General features: G+C 40.5%; 1 protein-coding gene across 1 annotated transcript in view; it reads left to right on the forward strand.

Annotated features, from left to right (window-relative positions):
* VAT1L (vesicle amine transport 1 like) overlaps positions 1-24,330 on the forward strand; it is a 54,098-nt gene that overhangs the window by 2,122 nt on the left and 27,646 nt on the right. The window contains exons 2-7 of the mRNA XM_058845807.1: positions 3,252-3,381; positions 6,919-7,134; positions 17,475-17,617; positions 19,754-19,857; positions 20,668-20,723; positions 22,433-22,627. Coding sequence (XP_058701790.1) covers positions 3,252-3,381; positions 6,919-7,134; positions 17,475-17,617; positions 19,754-19,857; positions 20,668-20,723; positions 22,433-22,627 — 844 coding nt within the window. The remainder of the gene's footprint in view (positions 1-3,251; positions 3,382-6,918; positions 7,135-17,474; positions 17,618-19,753; positions 19,858-20,667; positions 20,724-22,432; positions 22,628-24,330) is intronic.

The following is a 24,330-nucleotide window of genomic DNA, read 5'->3' on the forward strand; positions in this document are numbered from 1 at the left end:
GCTGTGTGAGTTGCACGTGTGCTGTTTGACATCAGCAGACCTGCTCAGCTGCTCCACAGGTAACTGCACCATGCCTGGTGTGTTTTGGGAGCTTCCCTGCCTGCCAGGGGAGTCTGCAGGCTGGATAGCATCTGCTTGTCATTCCTGACTGGAAAATTGCTGTAGGGCTGAAAGGTCACCAGGTCACCAAAGTGTGCTTCCAGGCAAGGCAAAATCAATTTGCTGATCCTCTTGACCCAAGCCTGTAAGTGCAGAGGATTGATTGGGATGATGATGGACTTGGGAGACCGAGTGAGAAGGGGGTTGACTTTGCCCAGGGCAGCATGCACATGTTGATGCAGGCAGTGCTGAACACACCCAAGATGAGTTGCTCCAGTCACCAATGCTTCTTACAAATCACGTTTTCTGTTGAATCAGTTTTGTAGATGACCACCACTAGAGACTATTATTATAATACTGTTATTATTATTATTACTATTATTGTATAATATTATCTTTTATTATTGTTATTGTTATTACTAGACTCAACAAATTGATGGAGAGAAAGAAGCTTTCTTTTAAGAAGGATGTGCACATGCTTGATAAATAGTATACACCAGTAGAAGAGCAAGTTCTGTGTGGTGTCTGAATTCCCTGTGGTTAAAACCAATTGAATCATATGTCTAGAACCATTAAGTTGTATGTATACACTTTGTAGTATGGTACTAGAAATGGAGGAGATGGAGGATATATTGCTATTAGCACTAAGCCAGATGAATAATTCTTTTGAAGGTCTGGAATATCAGCGATACAATTGAAAATGTGTCAGCTGAGATGAGTCATGTGTTAGCCTCATTCAGTGACTAAGAAATGGAACAGCCATCAATGTCCAAGCTGAGTCACAGCTTCTGCATATCTCCTGAAATAATTTTTGATTGATAATGATGAAGCAGTTGAAACTCCTGTATTTGTTTGCATCGTAATTTGCAGGCGGCAGAACGTTGGGATACAGACTGTTGAAAAGATGAGACAAGTAGCTGGAATGAACGGAAGCTGTATTTCAGATAGGTTGTGTGAATAAGAACTGGTGTCCTATAATTACCTCCCTCTGTTGTTCTTTTTTCTCTTATAATTATTTCTTCCTTGTGCTGCTGTACATGTGCGTCATGAGGAATGAGGCAGAAGTGACCCTTCTGACTCTGTGAGATAACAGCACTTGAAAAAAACTGGAGCAGATAAAAGAAATCCTAAGTGTAGTGGACAGAGCATCGGTGTTGCTCCTAAAGGCAGTCTTATTCATATGGTGTTGGTTTCTGCATAAAAAGCATGAGACCTGATAATTTTAAACCTTTCCTTTATATATAGATATGGTTGACATGTGACTTGACTATTGTTTGCCTTGTGTACTGTTTTTTCTTCCCTTATCACACCGGTTCTAGTGTGAGGTCTTGTAAGTTCACTGTAATAGCAATGAAGTCTCAATATAATTTTGCTGCCCTTTATCCCCCTTTGGGGAAAAAAACAGATGAAAGAGAAATGGATCTAGGACAGAACTGAACTGCCAGTATTATGTCATTGAATGAGTGCCTTTTCAAAAACTGTCTGACAGTTTACTTCATGAGAAGGAATCTATTTGTGATCACTGTCATCAGCAAAGAGCAATTGCCTTTGCATATCCACCTGTCTCCTTCTTGCCTAATTGTTGTGGCACCACGGGGTGTCTTCCTGCCCAGGTTCCTGCATCACAGCCTTGCCTCCAGCTGCCTTTTCCTGCAGGAATGGAGGGAAAAGTTAACTTTTTGTAAAACACTTGCAGTGTGGAAAGATGCAGGTAAAGGACCATTGCTGAAGTTAATGTACACAGATAGTGGCTGCCATCAGTGCTGTGGGATTTCTGGGTTTGTGGTTTGTTTTGGAGTTTTTGTCTGTTTGCTTGTTCCTCTTCTCCAGACAATGACTGCCTTGCAGGCATTTTCCTATTTGGAATTTCTCTTTCATTATCAACATCACAGTGGCAATGTAGGAGGTGGTCTTACCCACTGGATAAGAAGCGACCTTTCCAAAATAATTCCGAATTTTCCAACCTGTGTGAAAACCCCTCCTAGCCTTCCATATGGTTGATATTATAAGCTGTGGGTATGAGCATGGTGAAAGTTATGGGTTCAGGTTGCTCTTAAACCCTCCACCACAATTATGAATGCTTACATTTGGTGGATTTCCTTCCCCCACCCCAGTGACCTACATCCCATGAATGCCATGCTCTCTTCATGCTGGAGCTGTGTGTCTATTCTGTCTATTCATTTGTTGGGTCTGTTCAGTCTGTCTGTGTCTTGATTAGTATCTGACTAAGGCTGCATCTAATAAATCCTTGTGCCCATCAGTAATGTGAGGTATCCAGGCAGTTGCTGGTATCACATGTGTGAGTAGGACTGGCTGTGTGCTTGGCTAACCATGAAAACAGGGCTGTGTTTTGGAACAATGGATTAATGCTGAAGTGTATTTCAGCTAGTTAGGAGTTTTAAACTTTTAACTATGGCATTAAGGCCAGTGATCAATATATGCACATAGTTGATAAGTGGTACTTTTTTTTTTTTTTTTCTTTTTGTGGCTGCCTAGGAAACCACAAAATTTTCCTTAATAAAATTGGATAGCATACAAAAGACAACACAAAAGCTCAGACTGCAGGGAAAGACCTGTATTTTTTTCTGAGCCTGAGGACTTCACATACCTTAATACCTTTTGAAAAAATGTACAAACATGATCCAGGAAGGAACAGTTTTAAAACAAAAGCCTATCTGGTACTTAGTAAATTCATGCCAGAGTTCAGACTCCTGCCTGAGACAAACACAAGGTGCATTCCTGGGGTCACATCAAAGGTTAGGACAGTTAGATCACGTAGCTCCTAGCCCAAAATAACTATAATTTGTGAGGCTTAGGGTTCTCTTCTTAAATTGACCTAGCTTTACTTGCCAGCTAGTATTGCATTGGTAGAAATGCCAGTGTTTGACTGTACTGAATTTTGAAATGCCCTGTGTGAGCAGTCTGTCAGCTCTGGGCTGCTGGCAGCTGTGGTGTCCTGGCACGTGCAGCCTCTGCCCAAGGCACAGCATCTGGGGGTGGGAATGTCTGCTGGGTCCCTCTTACCCTGCAGAGCCCAGCTTCTTAATGCTGCCCTGGAGTTTTCTGGCTGTCCCATCACTCGGGTCAAGTTTTCCTCCTTTACTTTGATCTGTGGTAATAGTCTTGATTTTATTTTTTCCTGTGTTTTACAGTGGTTTGAACTTTATTGATTTGATGGTGCGACAGGGGAATATTGACAACCCTCCTAAGACGCCGCTTGTTCCTGGCTTTGAATGTTCTGGAATTGTAGAAGCTCTTGGAGACAGCGTGAAAGGATTTGAGGTAATATTTTTTTAATTTTCAAAGTGAGAGTTATAATTCTCATACAAATAATCACCAGTTCCTAATCCCTTCTGCTCTGCCAGTGACAGCAGCCTTCACCACCCTGTAGAGATTTAAAAGGTCGATTTTTCCTTGCTGCTTCCCAAGCGTGAGAATGACCTCTTGAATTAGTTTCTGAATCCACCACTGTCACCTCCTTTAAATCCCTCCTGAAAAGTCACTTGTGCCATGTGCACATCCTGATGGCTAAGTAGGAACTGGAAAGCATGAGTGGTGTCCTTTAATAAAATGAAATAAATTAAGTTAGCTTGTTAAGTTTCTTCTTGTGGCCATGTTTCCTGTCATCGCTGCTCTTTTCCTCAAAGCCCAGGTGCTGCTGATTCTGGTTCCAGCTTTTGATCTTGAGTTAACAGAGCCCTGTTTACAGTAAGCAGTGCTTCTTAAAACTGTGTGCATTAATGAGGTGCAGATTAAATTAGGATCCTGATTCTGGATATAGGACTGAGTCTTATTACTCAGGAAAAGCATCTGTTTCACCTGACAGGTTGTGATAAATGACAAATAGTTGATGTGTGTAATAAAGCTTTCATAAGTGGTTATGGATCTCTTTTGTATCTCTTATTGCATATAAGCAGCATTTTGTCCTGCCTTATATTCCATTATTGATATTAAACATCTATATTCACTGCAAACTTGAATTTTATTGCCTAAGTAGGTCGAAAATTTTGGAAATAAATCCTGAGTTAATACATGTAAATTCTATCTTAGTTATTTGCAGAGTCAGTCATGTCAAAAGGTAATCAAATTTTCTGAATTCTTATTATATCTGGATCTTAAGAAGATACAAATATTTGTATCTAAAAACAATTTTTTTCTCTTCTTGAACAGCCAAAATTTGTCAGTTTGCTATTTGAAAACCTTTTCTGCTTCAGTAGTTCTGCTCTAGCACCTGTACTTCATAGCTGTGCTCCATATTGAAGAATATTCTCTGAAAGGAGTCTAGAAAGCCTCTGCTCCAGATTGGCACTCTGATTTTTAAAGTTCTTGCTATTTTTAAAGGGCATCAGAGGCTACAGCATATGGTGCTTGTTTCAATAACACTGCACCTGACTGAATATAATACTGTGTCTCTTTTTAAAGTGACATCTTTGTCCTGACTGTGGAGCACGTTTGTGCACTGGTGTACTCCCTGTGATTGAAACAAGCCATAGTATTTAATTTTCTGCTTGTAACCTTCATAGCCATGCAGGTTTTTGAGTGATCTAGAAAAGGGTCCACACTGAGAGTGACAGACAGCTGTGCATGGGTATGAATCCATCAGCAGAACATTGTGTTGGTTTCTTTATGGGATTCTTGCACAGAGTAGGGGCACACCAGATGCTTGGTGTCTCCTCAGTGTAAGTTGTTACCTCTGTCCACAGTAACGACAAAGATTGCACCCTGTATCTTCTGACCTCCTTTCCCTGGGTAGATCTCTTCCAGTTCAAGCTCTCCTAAAATAGGTGTAATGCCTATTCCTTCTCCCACTAAAAGAAAAAGCTGCTTTCTGATCATGACAGCTGTATCAGGCCCGATCTCTCTCCAGTTTTGGAGATGATTCTCAGGAAGTGAGGTCTAATCTGACTAGGCTCTGAATAGTGCCTGTGGTAAAATGTAGTATTTAAGGTTACCAAGAAATCCCTTGGGAATCACCAAAAGGGTCTTTTCTTCATTCTTTTTAGTAGTCATTTATGATTTATGGCAAGGATATAGGGCATATTAAGATCTGCACTAATTAATCCTAGCAGACTTTCTATTTTAGATGCTTTTCTAAGAGCAAAAGGGAACCACAGAGTGATTACCAGTGAGGCATTGTTAATTTGAATGTTTTTCAAAAGGAGGAGGCATTTCAGTGAAATTGGAATGACAGCTCTGTTTCAGCACTCTCATTCTAAAAGAGACAAACCCTTCAGAACTGTCAGCAGCACCTTAGCTTTGAGCAGACCTGCAATATCCCAAAGCAAAAGTGATGACAAGCACTCAGGAGACCAAAATGTGCTTGTGCTGTAAACGTTTGCCTGAAGGTAAAAGTGTTGTGCTTTACTCCATACCTGTAGTTCCTAAAGCATTAGAGGACATTGGTAGAATGTAAGAGAGTATCAGGCAGATAAGCAAAGTTATTTTAGAGGGACAGCTGCTGTTAGTTTTAGTTAAAACACAAAGGCCTGGAGTTTGATACTATTCCTTTCTTATTCCATGGCTCCATCCTTTCATGCTTAAGGATGTTGTTTTTATTGGTGTATTCTAGAAAGGGAAAGGGTCTGAGGCAAGGTAAAAGATGCCATGGGGTTGCTGGTGGCGAGCAATTACTGAGTTTGTAAGAGTTGAGCCTGTGAAGATTTTAACACACACTGGCCAAACATTTGCTCAGTGTGGCTGTTCCTTGTAGACCCAGCAGCCCAATTTCTGCTTTAAGGTGGGTGTTGCTCTCCAAGTCTCTTGTGCCTTGTTGTTACTCTTGTCCATCTGAGAAGAGTCAGTATCTCTGCTTGAAAAACCTGAAGCTGCAATGGAGAACATACACAAACATATAAGCCTGATGTGCCTGGACCTCTGAAAAGGTTCCTAGGAGCAGCCAACTGTACCTAATACTTACAGAGAGCCTTTTTCACTCCACAGTGAATTACTCTTTCACTACCATAGATTTTGAGAAGAAACTGAGCAGAGAAATGTTGCATTGAAAGATAATATTTCATTGCTCCTTTAAATCCTGTCAAATCCACTTTCTAGATTTAACAGTGCCTTAAAATCCAAAGGTATATTTTTGATGTTTAAGGTGGCTTATTTGAAATTGTAGAACCAAATTCTGTCTGACACATGGCTGTGTAGATTACAATCAGAGATATATCTTGGTAGAATCAGTTAATAAGATGATAAAAATACAAAGTGGATGCAGATAGTGTTATCTTCAGAATGAGAGCTTTTACAACCCTTTCATGTGCTTTCATGTGGTCCATCTACCAGAGCACAAGACCTTCCCTTCTCAATCCACAGAGAGGAAAAGTAGCTCTAAATTAATGTGAGGACTGAGAAAATGAAGTGAAAATTATCCTAGGTGTAATTTTCTTTATTTCATGCTTCTTATCAATATAATTATAACCTTTTCCCCTCATTTCTTTCTCTTCAGCAAAATTCCTGGTTATTAGTAAGAATGCTGTTTTCATTGTTTACATTTGTTATTTGGTAGCTCTGCTGGCAAAAGATGATCTGTATTAGTGATGATAGAAGACTGTTCTATCAGAGAAGAGTGGAACATAAAAAAAAACAACAAAGGAAGAGGTGGCTTGAACTTCTTTTGGTTATTTTTTTTAACGTTAAAAATAGTAAAAGCCCAAAGCTGAGCAGCTTAATGACTATTTTGCCAAAGTGGAGCATCATTTTCCTCACAGTGAGCCAGTGACCTGCACCTTGAACAGGAGACTTGCAGGTCTCACAGGTTTCTCTCTACAGTCTCAGTTGCAGTCAGATCCTCAGTGTTGTTTTCTTCCTTGTTTGCAGATTGGAGACAGAGTCATGGCTTTTGTCAACTACAATGCCTGGGCTGAAGTAGTGTGTACCCCAGTAGAGTTTGTCTACAAGATCCCAGATGACATGAATTTTTCTGAAGCTGCTGCATTTCCCATGAACTTTGTAACTGCTTACATGATGCTCTTTGAGGTTGCTAACCTGAGAGAAGGCATGTCTGTGCTGGTTCATTCAGCAGGAGGTGGGGTGGTAAGCTGGAATTTTTCTTCTTTCCTGTCACGGAGTAACTTAAAGTCTAAAGTGTTTTCATTCCTGAAATGAGCCAGAACCTGCAGTTTGATGTGCTATTCCTATGTGTGAGGGATTGCACTGGGAGGAACTGCATCTGTTTTCCCATCAAAATGCTGATGTGAATCGTTGGCAGGAGCTCTTGGTGAAATAAAAATGTTATAGCTCTAAACTCTATGAAAAAATCTCATGAAAAAAACCCTAACTGGTTGTCAGCTGGTCAAGGATGAGGTGTTGTCCCAAATACTGCATACTTGAACTTACACATGTTGTACTTCTGTGTTAAAGAAGGGTGTAGTGAAAGGAATAAATAAGCTCCCTGAAAAAGGTATTTGTAGGTAACCATAATTCTCTTTAAAGTAAATGTCCCTCTCAGAATACTCCTGCACATATAGCATGTGTGTGTGATGCTCTCACTGTGAAAGATTGTCTTTTCCCCTTTGCTGTAGAGGGACTGAAAGCAGTGAAAAGTTCTCATGTGAACCCTGAGGAAAAGGTACAAATTCAAAATTGTGGCCAGTGGTGGCTGCTGCATGTTGTAGTTTGGATCATTCCTGAGGAGGCATCATGTGGCACAGGCAAAGGATGAATTTGTGGGAATACCAGGCCACACAGTAAAATAAATAGCTGGCATTTTGTGTTACCAGTTCCTTGAAGTATCTTGTAGGAAAATCTCTATCCTTTGGAGTGTATTAAAGTTTTGTGAAAAATATTATGATATTGACTGTGGAGTTTGTTTACATTTTAAATAATACAGTCCTTCTTCATGAGACAGGTTTTATGAGCTAAGACCATTAACAGATAGCAGCCTTTGAAACTGGAGTACCTTTTCTGTGTTCTTGTTATGCCTTATTTATGCTAAATTAATGTTCTGTTTTCTACTGAGGTCTGGTGGGCAGCCCCAAACACACGTCCTTAATTCTGTGCCGTTAGCCCTTCTTTCAAGTTCTCATATAAATGAAGGCTGTATTCAAAGGAATAAATTCATGAGTTCCCTGTACAAGGTATTTTTAGCTAACCATAATCCCACTGGCAGTAAAGGCTCGGTCCTGTTGGAATACTCGTGTAAATGAGAGGAATTTATAATCGTATTATGCTCTGGCACAGGACGGCCCAGAGCTTTATGGCTGACTATTGTTCTGTAGAGTTAAATCTCTTCGTGTGGAATTCAGGGCTGTTAAAGCAACATGAGGCCTCACATTCAGGGGAATATTCTACAGGAATCAAAGTCTCAGCTGCAGCTCTAAGGCCATTTGCCCACCTGGCACTGTACAGACCCTGTGTAGGCTGAGCATACAGAATTAGCCCCAAAGCAGTCCCTGCACATCCCTGTGTGTCTAGAGAAGTTGAACCCCTCCTCTTTTCTCAGATTTCTGTGTTTCTTTCTCTCGCTGACCTCACTTGCCTCTGTTGTTTCCTCTTTCTTTTCCTGGAGGGTTGGTAATGAATGCTCTGTTAATGTCAGTTCTCACCCATCTTCTGCTCTAGTGCCCAGCCTCTGTGCTGGGCTGTTCCTCGAAGGAGCTGCCGGCTTCCTCTCTCATCCCAGCTGTTCAATGGGCAGCTTTTGGATGGTCCTCTGCTGTGGCTGCTCAAAACCTTCTCTGAGAGAAGCTAAAGGAAGGATGGATCCTGCTTGGCTGCCAGGAGAACAAAGAGAAATCAGATCCATCACTTGCTCAGTAGTTAAATAAACCAGAGTTTCCAAGGGAAAGACCAGACACGCAGGAAGAGCAGCCAGGCTGGCCAGGAAGGGATGGAGGGCTGTGTGGGATCTGGGGGGACAGGACTGGCCAGCCTGCAAGCCAGGATGCTGCTCAGTGTCCCAGGGGAGAGGGCCTCACACAGCCTCTTGTTTCTTGTAAGGGAAGAACATGGAGAGCAAGAATTAGAAGTTTTCCCACTGCTTTTTAGGTTTTCCAGGTAAAATATCATTCTGAAGATGCATGTTTTTTTTTTTCTTTCTGCTAAGCAGAAATAAAGATTTCAGAGGAGTCTGTGTTACTCTAATAATGTCTGTTAAACCTTTGAAAAATCTGACTGTTTCAATCAAAGACATCATTCTCACAAAGGTCTTTGTTAATGAACAGAAAACTGGCACTGAAGCTGCTATAGAAGGAGTTATTTTTGTGCTGTTGCTTTAATAGATAGAATGCCCTTCCCCACTTTCAGCAAGTGGGAAATCTGTCCAGTTTGTTTCTAAATGTCAGAGAAATTCCAGAACACTTTAATGAGACAATAGGCTCCCTGTGGGACTAGAAGTTTCTAATTGTTCATTTCTCATTATGCAAGATCATTATTTTAGCTGCTTCAGGCAGCTTTATGAAAAAGAACTTGTTGCTTCAAAAATGTTTGTGAGGTTCTTTGTTCTGGCTACTCAGTTGTCTTTAGGAGGATCCTTCAGCTTTTTCAATAAGTGGAGTCAGGGAAAATTCTCTAGGACCTTTACTCTTGTGTATTGTCTCAGTTTATTTATGTGGCCTTTTGTTGGTAGATATTTTTGGTAGTGAGGTAACTATAGCAATTGTCTTCCCATCTGTGCCTGGACCGTGATTAGTAGGGAACAGTATCCTTTAATGTCTGACAGGATGCTTTAGATAAGTCTGTTTATTTATTCCAGAAGTTCCAGGGGACATCAGAAGATTAGGGAGAGAAAAAGGAAACATACTGAGACAGCTTGCCTTGAAAAAGGTCTGGCTCACCTGTCTCTGTGCTACAGACTTGAGTCATGCTCCATCTAGCAAATGAGTGCCTTCCCTGCCACCCACTCCCTGGAGAGGGCAGGGCATGGTGCCACCTTCCCTGGTCATGGAAGGAGATGTGGCCACATGCAGGGAAGCATCTGGTGCCCCTGAACGAGCACAAATTCTGCTTCTGACCCTTGGGATATTGTACCCTTCCCTCAGAGGAGGAAGAGCTGCTGCAATGCTTACAGGGGGGACTGGAAGGGGAGATGACTTTCGGTTTTCATAGGGCCAGCTTGTTGATTTTGATTGCCTGGAATCAAAGCTTTGGCTTTCCTCTCTCTTTTTTCTTCCTTAGGACAGGGGCACTTAAGAGAGAGTGACTCTCTTACGAGAGTCTCTCACCCTGGGCAGTGAAGGAGGCTGAAGATACTTCAGGAGCCTTCTCAGAAAGCACAGAACAGGCTCACAGTTGCATTCCATGATTCCCTCAGGCTTTGAGAAGAGATGAGTACTTTTCAAATCCTGCTGCTGACTAAGATCTAACAAAGTTGCCATTTTCTCCCCTTTCAGGCCCCTGCTTGGCAGGACACTTAGAACTTCTGATTAAACTGTTAAATGAGTAGCTGGGCAGTTCAATAATTAACAAAAAATAGAATTGTCTAATACAAATAGAGTTTAAATTATTAAAGCTACAGAAATGTTCAAGTGTTCTTCTGAACTGATTGCTAAATCAGGGAGAAAGCCAGATAATGCCAAACATCATAAATAGACACTAATGCTCAAAATAATGACTTTGCAAGAACATGTGACTTACTATAGGACATATATTGGTCTATCTTAACTGTAAAACACTGTAATTAATGTTTGAAGTGACTGCAAGAGAGAAGGGTAGCTCCCTTCACCAATACACTGCCACATCTCTTTAAATTTAAGCAAAGTGAGGACTGAAGAATACACCCCGAGAAGACTGAGCAGCAGTCCCTGCTGGGACCAGTCAGCTCTAAGAGGCAATTAGTCCTTTAAAACAGACTCTCTAAGTCAGGGCATTCAGTGCAAGTCACAGCACAGGCTTATATAATATTATAAAGTTTTGCTTCAAATTATTAATGTAAACTGTTGAATTAGTATGAATACAGGACTGTTGTAGTAAAAACAAATTGAAAAAAAATATGTTTTTCTCCTTGAGCTTCAATAAATCCAGTCCCTATTTCTGTGATGTCTACCTGGAAAATTAGTTCCTTCAGGGCTTTATATTAGTTTGAGAGAGCCATTATGCCCATTTGCTTATTTGTTTGTTCTTCATGTACTTCCTATTCTGAATATTTAGAGCACAAAGCTTTGGTTATTTACCAAGATTTTGTAAACACCAGTCTCATCACTTAACCCCTCAGACTCCAGGCAGAAAGATAAGCCAATTCTTTAGCATTTTGATCTTGCAGATGCTAAAAATAAGCCACCTTCCATGCAGGAGCATTGATTGCTTTTCCTGAAGCTGTTGTCTGACCTTCCCAGGCTCAGCAGTGCGAGCAGAAGTGAAAGCAGAGTAAGTTACAGATGCAGTTCTCGTGTTTGAATTTGAAGGGTAAATCTGACTTGGCAACAGATTTAGGCCATCCTGGCAGGATTTGTTACTGCTTGGCAGGAACCCTCTTTTTTATTGTGTCTCCCCTACATACATTGCAAATATTTGAGGATGTGTTCCCTGAATCACTAGAGTGGTGATATTTTATCTGACAAAGAACTGGCATTTCTTAGTGAATCTAGTCACCTGCTATCACAGACAGCATATAGGAACCCTTTCAAGAGAATGATCTAATTTCTCCCTGAAAAAATACCTAAGTGTTTATCTATTCAGATTCTCTCCACTCTGTCTTACTCAGTGAGAAAACTTTCCAGAATTTATTCATGGCCAGTAAATATATCTTTTTTTAATGCTGTTTTCCATTAATTCAAGTGTGCTCATCTTTCTTCTTGGGGCACTTCTTCTAGATCTTTTTGGTAGGATATATATGTTTACAGCTACAACAAGCTCAGCATGAAATCTCTCCCTGGCCTTTATTTTTCAGGCTGAAGGCAGGTTTGTTTGCTCATACCCTGTTTTTGTAAGGTTAGATATCTGTTTCCTGGGTCATCCTCCAGGCAGGTCCTGCTCCAGGCAGATGTGGATGTGTTTCCTGGGCTCTGAGCTGCTTGGGAGCACAGAAGCAGTAAGATGGTAGGAAAGCCAGATCCTGTTAAAATAGGTCTCACAGCATTCCTGATCCTTTTAAATATTGTATGGGTTGGCTGCTCTGTCTGCACTTAGCAGGGAGGAGCACATTAAATAGCACTCCCGTGCTTGAGTCAGAACTCCTTGAATGTGAATAATTAGAATTGACTGTTCTCTTGTGCTGCTCCTGGCCAGCACACTGTGCCAGGACATTAATCCAGCCCACTCTGCTGACACCTCCACTCGGTACCAGGGCTGCACTTGCTATTTTCATATTAGCAGTTCATAGCTGTTCTGCATTTGGTGAAGTGCTTTCCTCTTGTTTCATCTCCAGCAGCCAAAGAAGGGGATAAATCAGCTCCCACACTGTGTAAGCAAGTCTAGGCTGCTGTAAGTACCCAGTGCAGAAGGCAGGCAGGGGCAGTGGAGGCTGGTAAATGTTTCTGAAGCGCTGGATTTGCTCCCTCAGCAGCACCAGAGAGTCCTGGTGCCACGGCCGAGCCCGTTTCCAGACACTGCCTCACAGCATAATCTGTTCATCAAGCACAAAAGCCCAGCCAGCCATGCACAGAAAGCAATTTCCCTGACCAAAACCATCTGCAGCCTTTGAAGCTCGCTCTTTTTGCCCCTCACAGCCCTGCACTCCTGGAGGACACGTCCTGTCCCCAGGTCACCTGCAGAGCCAGGTCACAGGCAGTGCTCGGCTCTCCCCTGGCTCTTCTGCCTTTCCAGGTGGAGTTTGTTCCCCCTGGATGAGTTTTGCTGGGGTAGCTCCCCTGAGCTGCAGAGGATCTGTGCCAGATGGAGATTCAGCCCTGAGTTTCTGATGTGGCTCAGCTACACTCTTTTGCAAAGGGCTAAGAAAAACACACCCTGCTAATTGTTGCAGAAAATGTTTTGAGGGTGAGAGAGGTCATTATCTCAGGGTCACTTTCCCTCCACTCAAAACTCATTTGTGATGCACTGAGTGTAGCAGGTGCTGCCTTATGCTTGTCCAGTAATCACATTTTAGTTTGTCCACTCTGCAATGTTCACCCAGTGTTTGGTTTCCAATTTCCTTTGCTGTAATTGGGAAAATTACACTTTCAGCAGACGAAATGTTGTGTATCACACTTCATCCAACTCCAGAGTAGAGTTTTCCTGATGCCATGAGATGAGTAGATGATTCCCCTTGCAGTTTTCTTACTGTGCTTGAGTACTTCACAGCACCTGCAGGTATGGTTATGTGGAATCAAAGCATTTGGGAATTTGGATTCTTCTCACGTTCAGTTCCAGACAAGTTTCTTGTACAAGATTAAGTCTGAATGCTATTTTTAAAAACACTGTGGCACCTTTGGGCTGCAGAAATGTATCATAGAAATGGTAATTCTTTACTGATGCAGTTTTGCAGGGTACATGGTTTGTTCTCTCCTGCTATCAGGCTGCCCTCCGTTTACATAATAGCAAAAAAGGTGTTTTCTTGAAAGGATTGTGCCCCATACCTGCTGCAATTCAGTGTGCAGCTGGCACGTCAGGCTGGTGGCATTAGGTCAAACCCTTTTGGAGAGCTGCTCATTGTACACCTTATTTGTATTTCATCCAACATTAAGTCTGTGTTAACAAGCTAATTAGATTAGTAAGTTTCAGTCTATTCATGCTTTCTATATTGACTTTTAAATATCAATGTCTTTTTTTCTTTGAAATTGTTTAAATGCACTCAACAATCTATTTCATTGTTACTTCCTAGAAAACTATTTTTCTGTTCTTTTAGGTGATTATCTCAGTATGAGAAGTTTCCAATCCTGCAGGCTTAGACTTGGGTTTTAAACAATGGAATGTGAAGAAATCTCTTTTTTTTTTCCTGGATCTAAAACTACTATAAGGATATCAATTTATATTAATTTCTGTAATAATCATATGTGTAGATTAAGTTCAACACACTGGTTTCATGAATTGACAGGATATCTTTAAAAGGAATCCATCAAGCAGACTGTGAAGCTGGAGAGACACATCTAGCATTAGCAGACATTCTTCATTCCACAAGCTATTAATTCTAGAATCTAAGCTATTCAATCCAACCTATTAATTTCACTAAGGTTTCACCACAGGATGTTCTGCCTCACTGGAAGTGTTCAAAAAATGTGTGGATGTGGTATTTGAGGAGGACTTAGTGATAAAACATGGTGATAGTGCTGAGCTGGTGGCTGGACTTGTTGGTCTTAGAGGTCTTTTCCATCCAGAATGACTCCATGATTCTGTGATAAGTAGTATATAAAATATATGAATATATTAAGATTAATTCCATTTTAAGGGAATACTCTATAATCGTGTCTATCCCTTCAGTGAATTGCCTGATTTATTTTCTATTCCCAAAGACTCCTAAATTCCATTAAAGGTAACATTAATTGTCCAAGTGATAATTATTTTTTGCCATTAAAACTTATTAATTTTCCTAGGTTCAGAAAGCAACAATCTGGTCAGTACTTCCATGTAGAAATTGTCATTGTATATGAAAATATTAGATGTGTGAAGAGTATTTTTCAACCCATGCTTGTGTAATTCAGCACCCTCTTGGAAGGTTTTGGAGTTCATCCACTATTTCTGCTAACATGGTTCTTGCTGCCAAAGCCAGTGAGGCTGGTAGCAGAGTTGATGTGGTTTTTCCTGGGCAGGGAGGGGACAGAAAATGTCCCTGTTTACCACAGAGCAGTGGTCAGGATCCAAGCCACAGGGCTGGTGTAGCTGCAGGGGGAACGTGCAGGGCCACAGGAGCCAGCACAGACACCTCAGCTGCCCTGGGATGAGGATGCTCCTCCTTCAGCTGCAAACCCTTTGTGGATGCTTCATTTGTGAACCATGGATATTCTGAATACTGGTCTCAGTATTTGCAATTAAAATGTGTAACCTGTTAAACAGTGGCGACTAATCCAGAGGCAGCTACATGATTCAAGGGATTAGGAAGGAGATTTAAGAGTGACTTGCATAGCCACAGTGCTGTTTTGGAGCTTAGCTGAATTCCACAGAAATTAGGGAAATGGTTGAGTTCATAGGTTGAGTTCAGTTCTCCTGTTTTGATAGGGAAAATGTGAAAAGTCCAGTATCAACCTTTATTCCTAGATTTCTGATACAGCTACTAAAAATACTTTGCACAGAGCCAAGTAAGAGTCAGCTTCAAATTAAGATTTCAGAAAACTGTAGAAGAGTGTTTTTGAAGCAATTTCTGAATTGCTTCAGAACACTTCATCCAATTATAAAAGTACTGGTCATATGAGTCAGTTTTAGGCTTCAAATATCTCCAGAAAGCTGGAAGGTATTCCCAGCTGATCTGGGATTTTAGATAAGCTTTATCTCTGGGGGGAGGGAGAAGTGTACTAACGAGTTTGAGTCAGGAGGAAAATAGGTTATTCACATCTTGATGTTTTTGTGCATTTCTCCTATTCATCTGACTGTCAGTTTGTTAAATGTTAATCGTCTTCTGCAGGATAAAAATCAACATGCTTTCTTCTTGAATATTTGACCTTTTAAACATTCAGTGGTTTTGATTCAGGATATATTCATTAGCTCTCATCTTCCCAAGTTAGATTGAAAATGCAGAAAACTAATTAGAGAATAGATCAATACTGTCAGAATTTCATTCAACTACCATGCATTATAAAATACTGATTTATCTGAAATCACTGTGGGTGTTGGGCTGCGAGACACATAAAGTGAGAAAAGAGGATTGCTTGTGAAAATTACTAAGAAAAGAACAGGTACAAAATCCCCAGTTTTTTTTTCTTGTAGTTCTGTATTACATTATTTGTGGAGACTAAAATCTGGGAAGTGTTTAGAATGAGATGGTAAGTAATAAAGAAATGAAATATGAGAATAGTGCAACATTTTCTGTTCCCTGAAAACATTGCATCTTGTAAGATGAGTCCCCTCAGGAATGGATTTCCCATGATCTTTGAGAGGTTAGGGATTCCAACCCAGGAAAATGATGGATAATTTTAAAAAGAAGAGGTCATTTTTAGTTTGGAGTTGGATTTGCCATGCCAGGAGTGAGCATCAGTACCTGTGAGCTTCTCTGAGCTGCTGGAGAAGCTGTTCAGTTTGCTGTGGTGTTCCATCCCTCATCTGCAAAGTAGGAATGAGAATGATCCCTTCTCCTGCTCTCTTTTCTGTGTCTGTTTGCCTGTCTAAAGGGTCTCCTAAGCTGTGCCTTGCTGTGCAGACATTTACTGACTAACCCAGTAGGAAGCCAGACTGAAATCCCTGGGTGCCACCATATATAAATAATAACCTTGCCCTCTCTGGTGCTCTTCAGCTTGGAGTTACATTCAGCAGAATACATGAGGATGCCAAGACCTCCAGGGTATGCAGGGTTAGTTAATTATCCTGCTCTAAATAAAACCCAAGTGCTAATTACTGGGGTGTACAACTAATAATCAGGATTTCTGATTGGAGTGAACAGAAATGTGTTTATCCCTGGGTGATTTTACTAGTCATGCATACAGTTTACAAATGACAATCTTTAGGCTGTAGCTGTAAGTAAGAGTCTGCTGAATTCCATCTGACAGCTTTTTTAGAATGAGAGTGACTTTTTGTTTTTAACTTCTGGGTATATCCATGTAACTGGCTCCAGTGGAAAAATGTGGTTGCAAGAAGAGGTAGGCTGCCAAAAGTCTGTTTTCCTTTTGTTGCTGTGTTAAAACAAAACCTAGGGTGATAGAAAGGTGAACTGTTGGGATGGTTTTTGAAATCTAGGTGGCTCAGCTGTTAAGCAGTGCTTCCCTTCTCTCAGCCTCATGGAATTAGAGGTTAAAATTCAATTAAGGCCTTCTGGGGCCCAAAACTGGAAACTCTAAGTACTGACATCTGCTTGCACAAATTCTTCAATGCCCCAAATCCTACCTAAAGGCTGGCATAGCATCTGATGCACCCCAGTGAGTTCCTGCTCAGACCAGGAGGAAGAATGATTTTCCTGGGCATGCTCTAGGCTGTTTTATCCCCTTTGCTGTTGATCAGTTTTGAGCCTGGGGCCCTGCCTAAGCAGACCTCTCTTAGTGTGACTGGGGGCTATTCCCACATTTTGAATTATCAGTAATAACTATTGTTATCAATGAGAGGTAAAGCACATTTTCTTTATTATGCAGCAGTTATTACAGTAACTTGTTGTCTCCCACTGAAACCATGAGGAGACATGATCCCTTAGGAATGGCAGACTGGACCTGCTGTATTAGGACTGCTTTGTCTTCAGAATATCCTTGTGATTTAGGTGTGTTTTTTTCCTGTGGCTGAACTGCATTTCAGTGGAAATAAACTAGTTTGGGAAGTGCTTGCACACGTTTGGTCTCGGGTTTTGCTGTGTCATGAGTGAATTGGCAGCTGCAAACTCTGTCAACCAGTTTCCATGCGAGTGAACTAACATCATCGTGTGTTTACAGGGTCAAGCTGTTGCTCAGCTCTGTTCAACCATTCCCAATGTTACTGTTTTTGGAACAGCTTCATCTTTCAAACATGAAGCAATCAAAAACTCGGTAACTCACCTGTTTGACAGGAATGCAGACTATGTTCAAGAAGTAAAAAGGTAATCTTGTGTTTTCCTGAGTCAGGTCTGTATAGTATCTGGCAAAATACTATGAAAGGCACCAGGTTGATCATATTTGTGGGAAGATACTACATTTGTAAGTTTGGGAGCTGTAGTTTATTCCAGTTATTCCATCTGTCCACTAGGGACAGGATAGCAAGCATCTCCCTGTGTCTTGATAAGCAACATAAGATTTTTCAATCCATGTTCCTATTTGGACATCTGTTGTGAGCAAAGTAAATTATGTAAAAGAACCTAAAGGTCTTAACAGAAGGATGTACTTTGCCTTTATTTGCATATGTACTTGCTCACTGTAATTCACTAAATAAGATATTTTCAGTGGATTTGTAAGATATCCAGGTTTTGGAGTTCTCTGGTGTGCTTTTATCTGCCTGGGTTTTTATCCTCTGCCAGGGATTGATATCAGAGCACATCATGTCTGCTTTAATTTCAGATCCTTAGATTTTGTTTGTTTGCATTCAGATTAAAATCATCCTGATGCCTTTTGAAGTAATCATGTGTGTTTCTGTTTATGTGCTTCCAAACACTCTTGTTTTTCAGTTTGTCTAACTGTTGATCCTGGTGTTGGTGCAGGTGGCAGAACTTCTCTCTGGGCTGCTAGCAGTGCAGGCTGGTATTGGGTGGGTACAAGAGATAAAAAACCATGGGTGTAACAACCTAGTTTGTGCTTCTTTCCTGGCACAGTGGTATTTAATATCAACCCAATGAATAGTCCTGATTGCAAGACAGAAATGGCACCCTTCTGTCTGGAATGTGCCAGTACTCTGATTTGTTACTCACATCCTTCCATTTTCACTTTGCATTGAAAAGATTTTTAATAAAAGTACAGCAGTAATTCTGAGAATGCTGTTTTGACAGATTGTCTTTTGGCAGCAGTAGCAGCGAGGGGAATGGTGTAGTTGTTTGGTTGGATGGATATTAGCTGTGTACTATGTTCTGCTTAAAGTGTTCATTTCTTAAAAGTCTGTGAGCAGAAAGGGATGGAGCTGTGATGGAGAAAGGATAATGGTAGGAACCTGCTTTATTGCAGGTCACTGGGGCATTCATCAGGGAGAAAACTCAAAAAACAGAACAAAACCAAAGCAAGCACCCATAACTCCAAGCAAATAATAAAAAAAAACCAAAAAACCAAAAAAATCCTTAAGAGATGTTTTGAATGTGGAAATGTTCATAGGGGATGAGGAACTGGTTCAATGAGGGAAGCCACCAAAAGCTGTTTCATTGTAAAATTTTTATTCCTTTACAGTGAAGGTTCACCCAGTGGCCTGAATAGAAAGAATTTATTGCCCCAAATGTGGCAGCAGTACCAAGGAGTGAAGTTGCCTGGTTTTGCTGCTGTTTGTAACCAGGGGATGTCTGAGTATCACCTTTGTTTTGTGAGGAAGCAGAAAGATGCGTTACAAGCCATAAATCTTTGCCTCTCCCCAAAATCAGGATACTCAGCATATTTTTTTTCTTCTTCAGCATCATATTGACATTACATTGACAGAGCTGTTGGAAAGTTATAAATATGCAAACCATTTATTGAAACTGTATAAAAGAGCCTGATTGTAACCCTTGTGCTGGACTTCTAGCTCTTGGTGACTTCTCTTTATGCTTAAGTCTTTGCTGATATCTACTTGATAAAATATCTGAAAAAGATTCTGTAAATAACTTCACAAATAATTTTGTCTGAAAAGAAACTAGGATAAGAAGACCTGTTTCCTTACAAATTCAGAAAAATAGTATTAGATGTGAATAAGAAAAATATCCTTTTCCTCTATAACATTCACAAAACAAGCATTCTCTGACATTTGCAGTCAAAAAAAAAACTTTGTATCTGCTGCCTGTCTTTTGATAAAGTTATTTTACTGAAAGCCCTGAAAAAGGGGAGCAAGATGGTTTTCCCTCTTTAAAGCCTAAGAGTTGTGGGTTGGCTAGCCTGAAAAACTTGCATTATGCCACTGAATGAGTCTGAAGTGTCTTTTGGTGAGGGTAATGTTTTCACATAGTCAAAGTCTCAGCCTTAGAGTCCTTTCTAAAGTACCTGGAAAATGTTAGTATTTTGTTAACAACCCAGCCTGACCAGCCCTGTGTATCTTACTGCAAAGTAAGAGTTTTTCTCTTGCTGTTTAGAATCTCAACAGATGGAGTAGATATTGTTTTGGACTGTCTTTGTGGAGAAAATACTGGGAAAGGCCTCAGTCTTCTCAAACCACTTGGGACTTACATCTTATATGGTGAGTGGGAAGAAGCAGCTACATATTTCAAAACTAAAGCTTTGCAGAGGTTAAAAGCATCCATGCCTCTTCTTCCAGAACTTGTGATTGACATGTTATGCTTTCTCAGTTACATCATTTCTAGTCAAGAGTTTTAGTGAAGCTGGCCATGGATTAAATTATTGATAAATAAATGGCAATATAAAAAAAAAATCTTAAAAAAATATTTTAAAAAGTAAATCCAAAATTGAAACTGAACATACATTACAGATTGTTAATTACATTACAGATCATTGGGTGATGATAACAGAAGAAGTGTGGGAGAAAGTCTGTATCTCTCATTCTGGGAATCACTGTGTGGCAAAGAAAACTGTAATATTGTTTTTGTGAGAGGGAAGCTTGAATGACAATTTCAGGAAGAATGCTGTTGGTTTTATTTGAGGTGAATTTGAGGAATCCAACCCAGGCATCTGCTCACAAGTTTCCACTCCTGTTTGTGGACTGCTCCTCACACGGAGCAGACACATCTCCCCTGCAGCTCTGCCAGGCTGCCCTGCTGTATTTAGGGGAAGATGCCCATAAAGAACCTGTCCTGTCCCTGGCTTTGGGAGATGTGATAGATTCAGTGTCATCTCAGAATTCCTGTAAGCCTGGAGGGCTTGGTCACCTTGGACTCTTTGCTATTTTTTATTCTCAAAGTAGAAGTATTCCTACTAATCTCTTTTAAAACTAGACATGTTTTTTTCTTAAGTATGAATCATAGAGATGATTTTACATGTACTAAATGGTCTGCTGTAGCTTGTAATAATAAGTTGTGTTCATCTTTTACAGGTTCATCTAACATGGTTACTGGGGAGACAAAAAGCTTCTTCAGTTTTGCAAAATCAGTAAGTGTCTCTGTGATTATACTCTTTCCTCTAACTGCTGTCTTCTCTATCATTTTCATCTTCACTTTCATTTATCTCTACTGAGTTATTACTTCTGATATTGTGGTTTTGTGCTGTGTTTTCTTCTGGCAGCACAGCTGGACCAGAATTGGATCTGTGTGCATTTCATATTGCCATTGAAATTGTCTGTGAGACACAAATCTCTTGCACAGCTAAGTTTAGACTGCATTATTTATTTACTTGCGGCAGAATATCACATCCATGGATGTGATTAACTGTACCCTGTAGGTTCTTTGTATCTGAAAACACTGTCAAGGGCAATGCAGTGAATTAAGGGAGATATATCTCTTAATTGGGTCCTGTGTCCAGTCATTTCCAGCTTTTCAGGAGTTTGTTTCATACAGAAAAGCATTTTTCAGTTCTCCATGTTCAAGTGACGTCAAAGAGATGATGATGTGGCATTTGTTTCCTAATTGATAATGTCAACAAATTAAAAGTTCAAGTGTTTAATTTTTTTTGTCTTCAGCTTACTACAGCAACAGAAATCTGTGCAGAAATCCTAGAGATCAAAAATAGGACAAATATATCATATTAACTGCCAGCAAGAAATAAGTTAACCAGGAGTGAAAGCGATTCCTTCATACAGGAAAAAACATAGGGAAAAGTCTTTTCTGAACATCTGTCATATGATCTTTTTGCCAAAGGCTCATTTTCAGATTCCAGCAACAGCCCCTTCCCAGGAGGAACTGGCTTCAAAAGTCTCTGTGTAGCTGAAAACAACTCAGAGACTGCAGCAAGGAGCTGTTCTTCGCCTCCTACATTGTCTTAATGGTAGTAGTGGGAGGATCCTTGTTATTGCCACACTTGTGAACTAAAACAAGATCATCTTTGCTATGCAGCCTTTTCACTGATAATGTAAGAATATCCAGATGCATATAATGTGTAGGGTAGGTCGGGACAATGAAATGAATTTCAAGTGAAGTGTTTTTCAGATAGTATTGGTATTTATTGATGGAATAAATATGAATAAATTGAATGAATTAAAAAACATACAAATTTTGTGTACAGTTATAACTAGTTTCTTTATGCAATTATTCTGCAAAATTAACTCATCAAAATTGTATGAAAATTCTAATTAAAAATTTACCCATTCAAATGAAATTTGCAGGGAAGTGGCATCTCTCACTCTTGATGATGCTCTTGGGCTAAATGAAATAAAATCCTTTCATTAGATACTACGAGGTATGCTCAAGTGTCATAAACATAATAATGGATGTAAAGTAGCTGGCAGCTGATAGGCAGTGCCTGATTCCCTTGGTTCTGGGAAGAGTTCATGGCCAAGAGTTGCCAGTGAACATCTGGGCACTTCAGTGGCTGTCTGGAGACAGCAGGAGAGCAGAAATCTCTCTTTCCTTGGGAAGGAAATCCAAACTCCTTACTGCCAGACCCTCATATAAAGCCATGTGTTCACCATCCTTCTCACACCCTGGCCTCCTCCAGCACGAGTTTGTGTTTTATTTCTGCTTGTCAGTCAGCTGCACACTATCTTTCCTCATCCTTAAATCACATCCTTGCTGCTTCTCTTGGCTGTTGCTTCAGACCTGACAGATGACATTTATCACATCTGCACAGACAGTTTGCTTGTGAACTTCCCTGTATGTTTCTTTAGAAATATTTTTCTAACCATGCTGTTGTTTATTGGTTTCCAGTGGTGGCAGGTTGAGAAAGTAAATCCTATCAAGCTGTATGAGGAGAACAAAGTCATTGCTGGATTTTCCCTGTTGAATCTACTTTTCAAACAGAATCGAGGTGCTCTGATCAAGGGTGTGATGGACAAACTCCTAAATCTATATAACAATAAGAAGATCAAGCCTGTGGTTGATTCATTATGGGCTTTGGAAGAGGTAGGAGCAAAATCTCTTTCCTCATTTTGAAATTCCTGAAAAATATGCACTTTCAGAGGTAAAATCATATTTAAACATGTTTTCTAGTTATTAAGTGTTCTGCTTTTTAGTTTGTGCCTAAGTCATCTCTAGAGCCCCTGCTATTTGGAGAATCCAGAGTTATCCACATACTTCTCTACTAAATATATCTTTATTGAAAATGCTAATAATAAATGTGGTTTTTTAATCTTAGAGAACTCTTTCTGTTTCCTTGTGCAGAGTGAAATGCAGACAATGGAATTGAAAACAAGTTAGATTTTTTTTCTTCAGAATGCATTTTACTACACAAGCTTTAGTTTCAGTGCCACAGCTGTGCTAGCAAACCTTGGAAGCATGCAGGTTTTCTGGTAGTTATTGGAAATGTGTCAAAGACAAAGAAATCAGAACTCACTTTCAGTGTGAGTTGCAGTTGTGGACTGTGGATTTCTTATGGTTCTTTTTTTAATTCCTCTTAATTGCTCAGCTCTCCTTAAAGACATGTAAAGAAACCAACCTGCTCACAGCCTGGGCAGGCTAAACCCCTTGTTCCAAGTGCTGTTTGAGACATTTATATTTAAGATGCTGATGAAGGAAGAGAAGTGTTTTTGGGGGTGTGAACAGACATTACCATATGAGGGAACAACACGATAATAGAGCACCACCAGATTAATACTCATGGTTTATGTGTTTGTGAAGTGCACTGAGCCTGACACATCACTCAGGATGTGTGGTCTGTGACAGCTCTGCTGAGTGGGATTGTGTCTGTAGTGCTGGATTTTGCTGTTCAGAGGGTGCTGCAACCAAATCCTGTCTGTGTTTGAACACAGTAGGTGGTGTCACCATGAGGGAATAGTAACCATCAGGCTCTGTCTATGAGTAGTGCTGTGTTTTATTAAGATTGTGGCTGGCCTGTGAGCTGTTTTTGGAGCCCAGCATGTTCTGTGCTGTCCCTACAAATGCCCCAGTGCATCCCAAAGTGCCACTTCCTGTGGTAGAGGTGCAAAGGGTCCAGCCCCTGTGAGCTCCTCTGTAGTGACACCTTCCCCAGGAACCCCCTTCTTTTCCTCTGGAAGGTCTGTCTGAGGCCACAGTGTCACCACAGCCCCCGAGGGACACCTGGGGCTGACACCTGGGGGCACTGGGTGGCTCCTCTTGGCATCCATCTGCTCCAGGAGTGCAGGTGTTGTGGTAAAGAGCAGCTGCTCAGGCAAGACAAAATCCTCTGCTGCTGCCTGAAGGGAAGAGCCCTTTGCAGAGCAGTATAAAATAGAAGTGGGGTCAGATTTATGGTTTTGATTTATGGGGTTTTTTTAAATTTAATTATTAAATAAGCTTATGATGGAGTTTAAAACTTTAAGTGGCACAGGTCTCTAGACAGGCATTCTGCAGGTTCTCTGTTCATGTAAAATATGTACTTCTCATGTACTGTCGAGTAAGGGAAGGATAATTAAAACAGTAACAATAGCTTAAATAATACTTGATTGAGGACATGCCATAACATGAAAAATTACACATGGCAGGCTGATCTCAAGAGTCAGCATGATGGGGATTTGTTGGGAGACTTCTGTTTGATAACATTTCATCTAACATTTGGCAGTAGCATGCACCATCACCACCAGTAGATTGTGATATGTGTAAATACATCTGTTGTAAAGCACAGTCTAGAAAACTCCAGCTCATTTGTC

This window comes from Poecile atricapillus, chromosome 10, assembly GCF_030490865.1.
Source record: "Poecile atricapillus isolate bPoeAtr1 chromosome 10, bPoeAtr1.hap1, whole genome shotgun sequence".
Classification (NCBI taxonomy): domain Eukaryota; kingdom Metazoa; phylum Chordata; class Aves; order Passeriformes; family Paridae; genus Poecile; species Poecile atricapillus.